General features: G+C 40.1%; 1 protein-coding gene and 1 long non-coding RNA gene across 2 annotated transcripts; one reads left to right on the top strand and one right to left on the bottom strand.

The window, feature by feature from the left end:
* Positions 1–945: 945 nt before the first annotated feature.
* Positions 946–4,408, top strand: LOC112142191 (thioredoxin). The gene is made up of 5 exons (XM_024265436.2): positions 946–1,260; positions 2,325–2,429; positions 2,619–2,684; positions 3,357–3,422; positions 4,250–4,408. The coding sequence occupies exons 1-5, from the start codon at positions 1,237–1,239 to the stop codon at positions 4,313–4,315; spliced, it is 327 nt and encodes a 108-aa protein (XP_024121204.1). The 5' UTR covers positions 946–1,236; the 3' UTR covers positions 4,316–4,408.
* Positions 4,409–6,034: 1,626 nt separating this feature from the next.
* Positions 6,035–7,123, bottom strand: LOC112142189. Its single transcript, XR_002918545.2, has 2 exons — positions 6,797–7,123; positions 6,035–6,569 (listed from the first exon to the last, which is right to left on the bottom strand). It is a non-coding gene; the product is annotated as an uncharacterized LOC112142189 (long non-coding RNA).
* Positions 7,124–15,747: the final 8,624 nt, after the last annotated feature.

The following is a 15,747-nucleotide window of genomic DNA, read 5'->3' as shown; positions in this document are numbered from 1 at the left end:
GATCAATTGCTGTGATAACTACACTGAGTACAATGACGTCACACCACAGACCGGTCTGCATTTTTCTTTAATCTTCCTGATTTGCAGATTTTATTAACTGTGAAGTTATTTTGCAGTAACCCTCTACTCCACTAGAGGGCCCTATTGCATTGCAGATGAGCCAGAGACCAGCAGTTCTACTGACTAGAGTGTTTGTGTTTGTTAGGGCCGTACCCCCACCTGACCATGATCATTAAGCAGCTGAAGATGGAGGGTTTCCTGCAGAGCAGGTGGATGCACAAACAGATGGTTTAGCGAAAGTTTGTTAAAACAGGTAAAAAGAGAGTTACAGTAATCTAAACGAGAAGAAATGAAAGCATGAATAATCGTTTCAGGGTCAGATTGATACAAATACTTTTTAATTTTCCCAAATTTCTCAGATGATAAAAGCAGTTTTTTTACTATCTTCCAGGGACATTTCAGCTTTCAGAGTCTCGACTGGACAGAAGAGCTCAGAAATCCAATGTGATGACTGAAGGAAAGGAATTTTATTTTTTTACGGGAAAAATCAATGTCTCAGTTTTCTGGTTGTTTAAGACTAAATGATGATAACACAGCCTTGTTTTAATGCTGGTTAAGCAATCCAACAAATTTTGTAGTTTGTAATACTCCTTTTCAGGGAATGGCTGGATATTATCCGCATAGAAATGATATGAAATGTGGCTGACTTGATTAATACGTATCCCAAGAGGAATCAAGCAGAAAATGAATAAATTAGGACCAAGTGCAGAACCCTGGGGAACGCCACGTCATTTTTTTCTATCGCAGAGCTTGAAAAACTGAAAGTTCTTCCATTTTGAAACAGACCCAGAGAGAGCATATTGTGGAAAAGTTCAATAAAAATATTGTGATCTACGGTGTAGAAGCAGATTTTAAGTCTATAAGTACTGGGATAGAGTACTGGGCCGAGTCAGCTAATATCAGCACATCTTTAGAAACTCTGAGGAGAGCGGTCTCAGTGGAATGGTTTTTCTTAAAGCTTGACTGAAAAGAATCTGATGTCTAGTATTTTTTATGTAAGTACTTTCTGTTGGTAGATGAATACCAGTTTTGGGGGGTGTGGCTTCTCGGCCGTTGAACAGGTAGCTTGATGCCCTGTTATAAATAAGGTAAGTCACCGTCTTTGGCAGTAACTGGGATTTGCTTAGCTGCTGTCTGTTACATCCAGTGGGAGTTCGTATCTACAAAACTGCAAACATGATCTGTGAAGTAATCAAGCTTGTAAGTAGTTTTAAAATACAATAGAATGTGTTTTTCTCAGCAGTCTTCTCTCATTTACTAACCTTTTTTCATGCATTTATTCATTTAGAGTGATGACAGTCGTTGATGAAATGATTGACATCACACAGATCATAAAATGGAGCAAACACCTGCGTACTGGCTATCAATATTTTTTTATGAGTTTTAAAATTGACAGTGTTTTTGCCCTTTGATGAATGTAAAAATACAGTATTGTGTTACTGCGGTTAAGAAAGCCTCATGTATGGGGTCAAATTAGGATCATAAATAAAAATAACCCACAATGTAAATTTGAAAAAAAAAAAGAAAATAATTGAAAACTGTTTTAAACTCGACAGTACATACATTAGAAGGAAAATTGTAAGAAAAACTGTTATTTTAAAATTTTAATTAAGAAAAAAATAAACATTAGGCATACATGTAAAAATGTGCAGAGCCTTTAAAGAGACATATGAGTAAAACAAACAAAAAAAATAGGCTACTGGTTTCCAGAAAGAAATAAAGTTGCAAATAAAAGAAACGCCACAAATATGCTGCCAATGAAAATAAGATTGCAAATAAAAAATCCACCACGGAAGTTAATTATCAGGAATTGTTTTGCCTGGGGAGTCTGTCTTACAGCGGTCAGTTGGTTTACATTGACTCAGTTGCATCTCCGGTCCCCCCCCCCCCTTCCTGGCTCCCGGAGGAGTAATTTGTCCTGCTTGGATGTCTGAGTTCTTGTAAAATGCAGGTTTGTGTCAGAAATGATGTTGTGTATTTGTGCTTTCAATATACACTTTATTTGTCCATGGCGATAATGGACAATGCTATTTTCGGTGTTAAAGTGCGTAAATGTGACATCACATTTTTTTGTTTTATTTTGAAGTGACAGCAGAAGTTTTTATTTTGAAACCCATAAGTTTTCTCTTTCTGCTGCTTCTTATATGCTTATTATATATGCTTATTCTTCTTATAACTAGTATGACGAGAAATTAAATAATTTAAATACATTTTATTCCACTGTTTTTATTTAAAATAAAATATGTAAATATGCGTTTTTGCAGGAAGCATTCCAGAAAATGCTGCAAGAGTCCGGTGACAAGCTGGTGGTTGTGAACTTCACAGCAACATGGTGTGTCCCCTGCAGGACCATTTTTCCGGTGTTTGTTGTAAGTGACAGGAGTTTAATGCCCTCCTGCTAATTTAATGTAAAATTTTCCCACCACCTTAAAGAGAAGAAATGCCTGATAAGGGCTTAGTATATACAACACGGTACAACAGTTTTTCAGTAAAAGCTGTCTGATTCTGCTGTAGAAATTAGTTTGATGTACATTTGGGAACAATTTATTGTCTTGCAGGACTTGTCAGAACAACCAGACAACAAGAATGTGGTTTTCCTGAAGGTGGATGTGGACAGGGCTCCAGTGAGTGTGCATGCCTTCCACTTTGGCCAATACAAACCAGCATTATTTTATATATATATATATATATATATATATATATATATGTATATATGTGTGTGTATATATGCATATATACACACACATATATACATATACATAGATTTATATATATATCACAATTGTTTACATGCACTATGATCGGATCAACAATCTGTACAACCCACCTTTTTTGATTGGAAGGAAATCTGGGTCTGAGTCTCATTGGGCTAGCCGCTAGAGTATTCCGAATGCAGTGTTTACTCGACACGTTTTTATTCTAATCAGGTGTTTATTCCAATTACTTGTGGCCATGTAAACGCAGATACCGTCTACCATAAAATGTAGCTTCTAGCTGTTTCAGAACAGGAAAGGTGAGCTTTTGGGTGTATTTCAGGACTTTCCTTTTAACAACCATGAACTTTGTTGCTGTAGATGAGCAGACCAGACGGTTTCTGAACCTGCTCTGAAGAATGTGAAATACTCTTTAACTGAATCTTCCTGCTGCGGTTAGCTTTTATGACAAGAGACAGAAAACTTTGGTGTTTCTGATATGAAATTTGCAGCCAGGGTTCACTTTGGTCAAACAAGTTAGGGAGGGAAGTGAGTAGAAAGCACAACAATTTTATTCATGAAAATTTTTTTTCCCTCTTTCAGGAAATTACTAAGGCTTGTGGTGTTCTTTGCACACCTTTATTCCAGTTCTACAAGGCGGGTGATAAGGTAAGTGAAATAAAGTAGTAGTTTATTGCAGTTTAGGAAAATATAATTTTATACATTAGTTGCAACAAACTATCATTTCATTCTAGAAAAAACAAATTAGATCATTAAAACTTGTCTAGTTCTGCAAAGTTGTGTTCTACTTAGATAAAAGCAAACAGAAAGTGAGGGGGAAAAGATCTGCCACATGTAGAAATAATTTCTTCATACCAGAGCTGGGTTGATCAAATTGATTAATCAATCTAGATTGATCTAAGTTAGTAAGCTTAACAGAACACTAATCTATCCATAAAAGTAGAGATCAATCAAATGCATAACAGCAGTTATGCTACAATCAGCTAGCTTGATGCTACTGTATAAAGGAATGCTACCATTGGACGGCTAATGCTAACGTTTAGTTGACCTAAACATGCATTCCTGACTAAATGAACATCATACAGTCACAGACATGAATTTTTTTGTCATTTGGGTCATTTTATTATTGATAATTTTGGTAAGAAATCAATGTCTTAACAAAGAGGATTATCATTATTCATTATTAATAATGTATAACTAAAGGCAAACTGAGCAATTTTGTTATTTCAAACTGGTTGCCCTTTGTATGACTCAGTACCAATGAAATTGCCCCATTTTCAAAAAGGTTGGTGATCCCTGGTCTAAACTAATTGATTCGGGAAATTATTGGTGATACCCAGCTCTACTTCATACCTCAACTTGAATTATTTTTCTGACAGAAACTATAAAACAGAAAGATGTTATTAGCTAGTTATTAGCTTAGTTATTAGATGATATTACTCCTCATAATTGCTTTTTTGTCTTTTGTCTTTCAGGGGGAGTTCACCGGTGCCGATGCCGATCAACTGAACAAACTGCTGACAGAATGGAGAAATAAATAAAAGTCAGACTGACCAGAGCAGAAAAAACACTGTATGATGTATGAGTAACCTGTGTTACCTCTGTATGGATTTAATAAATGAATCCAACCTTAATCTGCCTGGATACATATGTGTTTTAACCCTAACGCTTTCAATGACATTTCATGCTTTAATAGAAATGTGACAATAATTTTCATACAAACACTGCAACGGTCACAGTTAGTTTTTTGCACATTATATAAGTGACCCCTCTCTCCTTGTTGACAATTAGCCCCCACCTCCCTTTAATATTAATCACACATTAGATATAATATATCGGGTCCGGTTCCAGGTCACGAGCAGATGCATGTTTTCAGCTCTCCTCAACTTTTCGGCTTTTAAAGTTTTTTAAAGTTGCCCACAAGCGACTTTAATCACCAAGCTGCAGCAACAACTACCGCAACGAGGAGAGTTGAACATGGCACCGAAGAAAAATCTTGAAGCTGATCTGGCAGAGCTTAAAACCGCGTTAGCCAACATCCAGGCTAAGCTAACCCCAGCTGTTCTCTCTGAATCTACGCTAGCAGCCCTGCTGGAAGCTAAGCTAACACAACTGCTACGACTCCTGGAAGATTTCCATCAAGAAAAGGCACGTAACGAACAACGAGATAATCGCCAAGATCTCCTGGAGAGGAGGATGCATGACATGGATCAACAGGCACGGATGAATAATGTGATTCTCACGGGACTTCAACTACAACTCCGGGTGCGGCCGGGTGCTACCAGCGCTAGCAGGAATTTCCTTGGACCTACACACTGTTGAGGTCTGTCATCTGCTTCCTCGGAGAAAGAATACGGATAAACCAGCGATCCTGATCAGGTTTGTGAATCGCAAGCACAAGATAGCTCTGATGAAGCAAAGAAAACACCTGAAGGGTTCTGCTATTTATCTTAACGATCATCGGTGTAAATATTACGCTGATCTGGCGAAGCACGAGAGGCTCCTACGATCGAGGAAACAGATCCACAATACGTGGACTCTGAACTCCAGAATCTTTGTGAAACCACTCGGACCACCTGATCAGACGAAGCCTCTGGAAATAAAATCTATGAAAGACTTTGAAAACTGTAGGATTACACATGTTTGACCCTTTACTTCAAGCAAAATGTGAAATGTGAACTCAAAAACCCGCTGGATGTGAACTCTGACCCAATTCTGAGCTGCAGAACTCGAGCACATTTCCCTTGAGATGAGACCTTCACAGTCTCTCTGTCAAAACAACGAAAAACCATTATGTGGCCTTAAACTTGTTACTAAGCTGTGATGCAGCATTGATTTCTGCTCAAACTGCTTATTCTTTTCTTTCCAACCAATTATTTTTTGTGTACTATAATCATTTCTTTGATGAACACAATTTGCACAAATGATATATATATATATATATATATATATATGTATATGTATTTTTTTTCTTCTTTTAAATTAGAATATTTTGGGGTTTTTTCCATTAACTAATGAAGATGATTTTCTATTTTTATAATCACTCTTTGATAAATACAAACTGTATTAATTGCCTGTATTAATTAATTGTGCCTTCCTTCCACTCCCTTTTGTGTAACTCTGCGTACCTGTACGCTAGGTAGGAGGCTACTTATGCTCAAAGAATTTATGTTTATTCGCTAAGTTCGTGAAGGAGGAATGCTGTATTTAATACTGACTTAGTACACCCTTCCAACCCACAATGACACACTCAACACAAGTTTAAATGTAAAATAAAGAATCTGTATTAAATTAAAAAAAATATCAGGTACACATAAAAAAAGGTAAACAATAAATCTCAAAACAAATTGTGAGGATTAATTTCACTTATGGTTCAACAGTGTGGAAAAAAAATAACAATATGCAGAACATTTCTTCATAATAATCACACAAGAAACAATAACAGATTCCGAATCAACCCTTAACGACTCTATGTTGGATCCAACACTAATTCGCAATAAATGTCCCAAAAAAAAAGTAGTCTTTAAACTCTGAGATCTCAGGGGGAAAAAATATATATTTTTTAAAAAAATAGGGGGGGGAAATCTCCAGCGGTGGAGGAAGAAAAAAATGCGCAATTGAAACGAGAACAGAAAAGTTACTTGGGAGATCCTAGGAATGGAAAATCCAGCTTAACCTCCTTCCGGTGGGGAGCAGTGCATCCAGGAAAACAGGTGAGGCCACAGCAACAGCGCGGATTCTGCTTTGATCTTCCAGAGCACGGCTCGCTCTCTGAAGGGGTGGAAAAAAACCAGCCTGCACACACGTGCGAGGCAGTTAGCCGACTCGAGCTAACCTTCTTACATTCATTCTTAAATAATATCTGACACACTTATACTTTTCAAAATTAATAAATAAAATCCTGCTTTCTTAAATGGTATTTCTATTAAATAAAACAAATATTACAGCAAACATGTGCTTTCCTCTGCTCCACAGCTAGCACTTTAGCTTGTTCGAACATCAGAACTAAACTTGCAACTCACCACGGTATCTTCAAAATCGGACTTTTGAAAATCTTGAAACAATCAAGTATCTCTAACAGGTGCTGAATTGTGTACAGCAGTATCTTTCATTAAAGCCACTTCTCCTTCGGTGTCGTCTCGTTGTCTCACTGGGGTCTGAGTAGGAAACGTTCTTCCTGCTAGAAGCTTTAAGGGCGTCTCTCAGAAACATATCGCCCCCTAGTGTTGGACCACCAGTACTGCAGAGTTAAAACAGTCCAAGAGAGCACTTCAGAATTTAATCGGGGTTACACTTTCAAGTGATCAACTTGTGATTTATTAAGTGATATGTAATGTATTATTACCTGATTGCTTGAAATAAACCATTTCGTTCATTCATTCATATATTACTAAAAGTATTTACTCACCTGCCTTGACTCACATATGAGCTGAAGTGTCATCCCAGTCCTAGTCCATAGAGTTCAATATGATGTTGGTCCACCTTTAGCAGCTGTTACAGCTTCAACTCTTCTGGGATGTCCAGAAGGTTGAGGAGTGTGTTTATGGGAATGTTTGACCATTCTTCCAGAAATGCATTGGTCAGGTCACACACTGCTTTAAATCATCCCAAATGTGTTCTATGGGGTTCAGGTCAGGACTCTGTGGAGGTCAGTCAAGTTCATCCAAACCATACTCTGTCATCCATGTCTTTATGGGCTTTTCAATATGACACAGTCAAGTTGGAAGAGGAAAGGTCCGCTACAAACTGTTCCCACAAGGTTGGGAGCATGTGATGGACTTATGCACGGAACTGTGTGACGTATGTAGCTATCTAAATGTGTCTACTTAGCAAATCTCTCTGTACATTCCCTGGTTTGGTGTATTTTCGTTATGTTTTACATTGTACATTAGTTTGTCATAATATGTATACACAATGACATCCAAAAAGACAAAGTTTGTCTTCCTGAAACACGAAACACCCAGTGCTCACAAAACGTTACCATGTACTGTATGAACATATGACTTCTTGGGATTAAACGTAACATTTAAACTTGTTCAACAGAATATTTATGTGTAAATACACTTTGAAGTGACTCTGACGACTGATCCTACTCTCAACTGAAGATGTGGAGCCTCTGTCTTAATAATAATAATAATAATAATAATCTTTATTTATATAGCACCTTTCAAGATAAAAATCACAAAGTGCTTCACAATAAAACACAAGTAAAACAAAGAATAAAACAAGAGTATAAAAACAGAGTAAAAAACAGAGTATAAAAACTCAAAATAAAAACATAATTAAGAAAAGGCAATTTTAAAAAGATGTGTCTTTAGCTGCTTTCTAAAAGAAAACACTGAGTCAACAGATCTGAGGCTGAGAGGAAGGGAGTTCCAGAGAGATGGAGCCACTGATGCAAAAGCTCTGTCACCTTTAGTTTTTAACCGTGTTCTTTTAACCACCAGCAGGCCCTGGTCACATGATCTCAGGGACCTGCTGGGAGAGTACGGCTGCACAAGGTCCTTTATGTAGACCGGTGCTTGGTATTAACTGATCTGTATGTTAAAACCAAGATCTTGAACTGCACTCTGTAGGCGATGGGGAGCCAGTGCAGTTTGAATAACAGTGGGGTGACATGAGAAAACTTGGAGGATTTAGTTAAAAGCCTTGCAGCAGCGTTCTGGACAACCTGAAGCCGTTCTAGAGATTTTTTACTGAGACATGTAAAGATGGAGTTGCAATAATCAAGACGGGAGGAAATAAAAGCATGAATAAGCATCTCCATCTCAGAACATGACACAACTGGACTCAGTTTAGCAATGTTTTTTAATTAATGATAAAAACAAGAACAAACAAGTGCAGCAAAGTGAGAGTCAAGAGATAAAACCGGGTTTAGAGTTACTCCAAGGTTTCTTACAGAGGGCCTGACAAAAGAGGCAAGTGGACCGAGCCACTGCACTATCTGGGAGTGGTATTTGTCAGGAGCACAAACGAGGACCTCAGTTATATCTTCATTTAGCTGGAGAAAGTTGTCATTCATCCAACTCTTGACAGAATCCAAACACCTGCGTAAAATCTGTATCTTAAAAACATCCTGAGGTTTAAAAGACACATAGAGCTGAATGTCATCAGCATAAAAGTGGTAAGAAATGTCATTAAAAGAGCTTAAAATGTGCTGCAAAGGCAAAAGATATAAAATGAACAGTAAAGGTCCCAAAACAGAGCCTTGTGGCACACCAGAAGAGAGAGAAGCAGAGGAGGACTTAAACTTAGAGGATATCACGGAAAATGATCTACCAGAGAGGTATGAGACGAACCAGTTTAAAGCGGATCCGGATATCCTGACCGAGTTTTTCAGCCTGTCCAGGAGGACGTGATGGTCGACAGTGTCGAAGGCTGCGGTTAAGTCCAGAAGCAGAAGCACGGAGCAGTTTCCTGCATCAGGATGTCATTTGTGACTCTGAGAAGAGCTGTTTCAGTGGAGTGGGCTCTGCGAAAACCTGACTGAAATTTATCGAGAATGGCGTGACTGTCTAAAGCAGTTATAAGTTGTTTTGCAACAACTTTTTCTAAAATCTTGGAAATAAATGAAAGATTAGATATAGGTCTGTAACTGCTTGGGAGGGAGGGGTCAAGCCCACGTTTCTTAAAGAGGGGAAAGATGACAGCTTCTTTAAAATACTCAGGAACTTGACCTGACAGCAGGGACGAGTTAATGATTGACAGGACGCAGGGACCAATGGACTGGAAGACATCTTTAAATAAAGGTGTTGGAAACACATCGAGGGGGCAGGAAGATGACTTCATTGTGGACACTAATCTGACCAACTCAGGGAGACAAACAGGTGAAAATGTGTCTAAAATCACAGGCCGAGGTGGGCTAGGAGCAGAAACTAATGCAGCGGTGTGACACAGAGAGTTCCTCACTGACCTGACTTTTTCAATAAAATATGATAAAAACTTTTCACAATCATCATTTGAGTGGATGGGGATAGCAGGTGGACTAGGCATAACAATGTCACTAATGGTGTTAAACAGCACCTTAGGATTTCCTCTGCTTTTAGAAATGAGATTGGTGAAGTATGCAGCCCTCGCATCTCTAACAGCATTATTAAAAGCGGTAGCAGCGTGGTAACTAGCACCTTCGCCTGTGTCGAGACCTTTTAGGAAAGGAAATCACATCTCAGACTGCTTCTACCTGACACTGAAAATTACATTTACACAAATTTAGAAAAAATCTACTGTGGAGTAATTGAAACACAACTAACAGCTCATAAAGATAAAGACAGCTATTATCAGACGTGCTGTTGTGGAGTAATTGGAGGACTAGGTGGACTGTATGACTGATTCGGGTTTGGGTTTAACAGTAAACAGATGATGTGCCGGTCAGAGCACAGGAAGATAGGAAGAGATGAGGCTCCAGTTGGCAGATGTTCTTAATTTATTCCAGTGCTGAATAGTATTCCAAAACAGTCTGTAAATGACAAAGAATGTCTCTTATAATAACATAAAATGCATAAAAAATACTTAATGTAATTAGAAACAAACAAGGGAAAATGACTGCATCGTCACAAGCCTAGAGTACTCGTAACAAATGAAATAAATAATCAAATCTGCTTTAAACCCAACTTAAATATCATTTACCAATAATACGGACAAACAGCGACCTCTAGTGGTCGAGAAAATTACTGTAGGGAAAGAGGAGAAATGCCCGTAACTCCCGTGGTGCATTATTAAGCGCCATAAAATCTAAAATCAGGTCATACAATTATCTCTTAAACTCAAAGGAACATTAACTAAGGATTTATTTGGCAATATAGGCGCTGCTAACAAGCTGCAGGACCTGCTAGAATAGAAAGTCCACATTGCTAGCTTGTGAAACACATTCTCTCAAACTTAAACAGGGAAGGAAAACAAAGGAAACAGCAACTTACGTTTGGTCAATTACTTAAATAAATACTTTAAATGCAGCAATTGGGGTGCACAGAAACTAAACTGGACAGGATTCTAACACACTCAGGTTTTCTCTCTGCTGCCTCCGGCACGTGGCAAACCGAAACTAACTGGATGAATGTACACAAAAATCACCGAAGAAGAAAATGCAATGTCGCGTTCAGTGACGTCATCACAATGGGCTGAGCCTTTGTAACACGTGCCTTTCAAGCTAGTTAGCATTAGCCCAAATGAAAAGGGACAACGGTATTCGCACGCAATTTTCTACATACTGCAGTCAGTACTAAACTTTTTATCTAGTCTGCACGGACCCAGAGGAAGGGTTGAGGTTAGGATTATGGTTTCTTGTTCAGGTTAATGCACCAAAAGGTTCCTGATCACGGCTACATCTGTGGCTGCGCTCCGCGCTCTAGCTGCATGACAGCTAACGGGACTTGATTGACTACTGCGACCAGTAACAACATTTAACTTTGGATGCACATAAATATGTGAAACATTGCATGAATCTGCACATATTACTGTCAGGTGACTGCCCGCCGTCTCCCCCTCAGGTCATTCACGTGCACAGTCTCCAGAATACTAACACTTCCTGTTTACCACTCCACGTGTCCAGTACACCCGCAGCTGCCCTCTGGTTTCCCACAGCTGTTGCTCATCTCCTATCAGTTACCACAGTACTTAACCCAAGCTAAGCACACCGTGAAGTATTGAGCCTCTATCCTATTCTGAACGTGTGTCCCTATCTATTTGCCTCTTTATTCTCGACCCAGCTCTGATCCTGCTACTCTCCAGCTAGCCGCCTGCCTCGACTCCTGCCTGTTCCTGACCTCCGTCTGCTTCCGCCTCTGACAAGCCATCGCCGTGCCTGACCTTCGCCTGCCTCTGACCGCCGTCTGCTCCAGCCTCTGTTAATTCCATGCCGGCTCTGACCCTTGCCTGTCCGACCACCGCTTGCCGTCTCCCGTCACATTGCTGCATAATAAACACTGCAGATGGATCCGAACGTCTCTGAGTCATTGTTACAATTACGTGTCGCCAACATGAATTTCCATCAGCTCCTGAGCTTGTTGCACGTAAAAACTTGCAAATTACATCAGCCTTAGCAAGTTACTTCAAGGGATGACACATACAATTTAAATACATTTTGCATTTTATTTTGAGTATTTTGCAAGAAAACTGAACAATGCGCCTAACATAATTTACAGTTATAATCTTGGTAGCTCCAAAAGACATCTTTTAAATCCAAACACTCCACTTTTTACACATAAACAATAACCCACAGCTCAAACCGGAAATGACTGAGCGGTTATTTTGTCGAATACGGAAGTGGGTCGTGCAATTAGCCCATTGTCCAAAATGTTTTGTTATCCTGAAGCATTCAAAGTTCCTTTCACTGGTACTAAGGGGCCAAGTTTAGCTCCTAAACAACAACGAGCCCATACCATCATTCCTCCTCCACCAAAATTCACACTCAGCACAATGCAGTCTGAAATGTACCGTTCTCCTGTAACCTCTAAACCCAGATTGATCCATCAGATTTCCAAATGGAAAAACATGATTCATCCCTCCAGAGAAGGCGTCTCCACTGCTCTAGAGTCCAGTGGCGGCGTGCTTTAGACCCTGCCATCCACCGCTTTGCATTGCACTTGGTGATGTGTGGCTTGGATGCAGCTGCGCGGCCATGGACACCCATTCCATCAAGCTCTCTGCAAGATCACATGAAGTTTGGAGGGCTGCAGCAACTGACTGTGAAAGTTGGAGACCTCTTTGCACTATGAGGTTCAGCATGTGCTGACCTCTCTCCATTAGTTTACGTACCTTACTCTACTTCCTGCTTTAATAGAGTGCGGACGCACATTGCTTTGCTCCCCCTTCTGCTTTTAATTTTCGCTGATTATTTTCCTTTCTTCTTTTTTTAATCACACCAGCAATAACTTTTGAATACTTTTAAACCATCGGGTCGGATTTATTTTTCTTTTTTACTCTAAACAAAGGGATTTTTTCCTGCATTCCTCTTAAAACATTTTATCTTGAGCACTACGTGTACTTGGCCTTCACGCAGCTGAAGCCTGATATATGGAGCAGCAGCTAACACAAGGCTAACTAGCAGCAAGATGCCTTCCCTTTCCACAAAGGATTACCAAGACCTTCTGGAGAAGATCACAGGGCTGGAAACTAAGGTTCGCCACATAGAAGTGAACGTGGAGGTAAATGGACTCTATGGAAACAACACCATTTTGCCACTACCTCATCTCAGCAGAGAAGAGAAAGCTAACACGCAGCTAAATGGCACAGATTCTACTAAGAGAAAGACAACATCTGTGAACAATAACAAACAATCGAAAGATAATCCTCCCTGGAACCATCTTGGAGCAAAGCCAAAAAATAAGTCCAACAGCTGGAGAATTGGAGGACATGGTAGGACCGACCCCCCGCAGAGAGCTGAAGCCTCTGAGGCTGAATGGCCTTTTCTTCCTACGAGACAGAGGACCTCATCTACTCCCGTACACCGGAGGAAAGAAGGAAAGAAGCCAAGCATGAACGGAGCGGTGACCCTGCAAAACAGATTTGCTCCACTGTCAGATGACCCCGGATTACCCGACGACCATCCACTGGAAAGCAGCACGAGGAGGACCTGTAACCCATCAGAAGGTAAACGGCCAGAAAGAAAGCTGAAGCCTCGGCCTGAGACTCTGATTGTGGGTGATTCCACTGTGAAAGATGTTCAGTGGTTCTGCAGCAGGAACACTAAAGTCCTGTGTTTTCCAAACGACATGGTCAGTGACATGAAGGAGAGAATTATGCAAACTGTGGCAAAGTATCCGTCAGTACAAAAGGCCTTCTCACCAATCTTAACCGCACCCCTTTAGTACACACACCTCTAACACCACAAACATACACTCTAACAAGCAAACACGCACGCATGCATCACACAAGGAAGGTGGGACCTTCGACCTTCTGTCCCCTNTCCATGAATGCAGCTGTCTTTATCAGTGGTCCCATTCCAACTGTTAGAGGAGGAGAAGAGCGATTCAGCAGGCTGTTGGCACTGAAAAGGTGGCTTTCTGCGACATGTGGTGAAACAGGAATTCACTTCATCAACAACTTCATCAGTATGTACCAGCCAGACCCCTCCGGTCATCAGGATCCGGTCTTTTATCAGTTCCTAGAGTCAGAACTAAACATGGAGAAGCTGCATTCAGCTTCTATGCTCCACAGATCTGGAACAGACTTCCAGAAAACCTTAGATCTGCTGAAACACTCAGTGTATTTAAATCCAGGTTAAAGACTCACCTGTTCTCAGTTGCATTTGATTAATATGTATTCAGAAGTTTACGTCTGACTGTTTATCTATGCTTGTTTTAAATTAAAATCTTTTTACTTTCTTTTAATTTTATTTTAATGATCACATCTTTACTATTTCTCTTGATTTCTCTCAGTTGTAGTGCACAAATGAACATGCCTTTTCTTGTTCCTCTGCCTCCACTGCACCAGAGTGCCACATGCTTGTTGTCGTCTTTCATGGTCTGGTGAACTTCTGTGCATACCTTGAAAGTCTCAGAGCTGTAGAGGCTTGAGATTCTTGTTTACTCTGAAGAAGAACATAAACTGTTGCTTTCAGGCTGGTTGTATTATTTTGTTTTATTTTTTGTTTCCTTTTCTTGAACAGTTTCAAAGGTTTATGAGAGACGGCGCGTTGCACTCCTGTGCAAACTTTGTCAGCTGCTAGGCCCTTAAAGTGTAACGTGATGAATCCGTCATCCTTGTCACCAGATTTTAAAATCACACAGTCAGTTTCTAGATTTTTTCATTCAACTGTGTCTTCCAAATCCCCTTCAGGTGCTCTGTTCTCCTGATTCAGCTTCTTGTGTTTGTGACTCTGTTGTTCCAAAGTCTTTTGCAGGTCTGGATCCTTCTAGGTTTCTGTTTGTGTGATATTGGTTTTAAACAGTCAGTGTTAGTTACTGTTATCATTTCATTAGTCCAACAAATGGCCTAAGTTTATGTCAGCTCAATGTCCATGTTTTCTGTCAGAGTCACTGCTGCTGTAAAAACCATTTGATCACTGACCAGCTCCTTCGTTTGGTCACCTAAGTTCCAGTTTTTGGCTCTAAGTATTACGTCACTAGCAACACTTTCAGTGCTCTCTCCTGTCTCTTAGTTTTTTTTATTGTTATAAATCTCCCAGAATTCCTCTTCAGGCTCTCAGGATCTTTCCTGGACTTTGATGGTCCCCTCATCGCGTACATGAAGGAGCGCTCCTGCTCTATGGCCTCCGGCCCAACATTGAGTAGAATGTTAGTTTCATTTGTCGCAATGAAAATGTTATACTGTGTCTTAGAGATAAGCTCTCAGCAACCTTTTGGTCACAAACTAAGAAAGGTCTTTAGAATCCATCCGCCATCACATGATGTTCAGATACCTCGGCTCATCATCATTTCAGCCTGTCACACCACTGCTGGCGGGTAGGCTCCACAAACGTCTCCATTTTTGGCGGTCTTGCGTCACATTCATCCAGGCCCTTCCTGCTTTCCTCAGGATATCGTCTCTCCATCGCTGCTTTGTTCTCCCCCTTGCTCTTTTTCCATCCCACCTTCCTGCCCACTTCTTGGTATCCATCCTAGCAAGATGCCCCGCCCACCTACTTTTTGCCTCTTCTTCTTTTCTTATTACATCTTTTAATGTTGTTTTTGATCATATTATTTCATTTTGGATTTTGTCTTTCCTTGTTTTATAGAGCATTGATCTTTCAATTCAGCCCTGACTGATAGTAACGCTCTGCTCTTAAAGGTTTGGGCTGAAGAAATGTTTTTCATCTGAACCACAAAGGAATGATCTAGAGTTTTGTTTCCCAGGATGAGAGATTTTCCCACAAACACAAAATCTCACAAAGATCTTCAGACAGTCGTCCTGGCGTGAACTGTAACCTGATGCAGGATCAGCTGGGTGACTCTGGCAGTCAGGTATCTACCTGTACCAACATGTTCCTGAGAGGATCTCTGACCTTCACTTTTGGTGAGAAACGTCTTTCTGCTGC

The sequence above is a fragment of the Oryzias melastigma genome, unplaced genomic scaffold (assembly GCF_002922805.2).
Source record: "Oryzias melastigma strain HK-1 unplaced genomic scaffold, ASM292280v2 sc00581, whole genome shotgun sequence".
In the NCBI taxonomy this organism is placed as follows: domain Eukaryota; kingdom Metazoa; phylum Chordata; class Actinopteri; order Beloniformes; family Adrianichthyidae; genus Oryzias; species Oryzias melastigma.
Note: the sequence above shows the minus strand (reverse complement) of the source record. Positions and strands in the feature narration are given on the sequence as shown.

Excerpts from the sequence above, each read along its gene's own strand:
- LOC112142191 (XM_024265436.2), top strand. The coding sequence starts at position 1,237 with ATGATCTGTGAAGTAATCAAGCTT. Across the intron at positions 2,685-3,356 it reads TGGATGTGGACAGGGCTCCA|GAAATTACTAAGGCTTGTGG; the intron begins GTGAGTGTGCAT and ends TCCCTCTTTCAG. Across the intron at positions 3,423-4,249 it reads TCTACAAGGCGGGTGATAAG|GGGGAGTTCACCGGTGCCGA; the intron begins GTAAGTGAAATA and ends TTTGTCTTTCAG.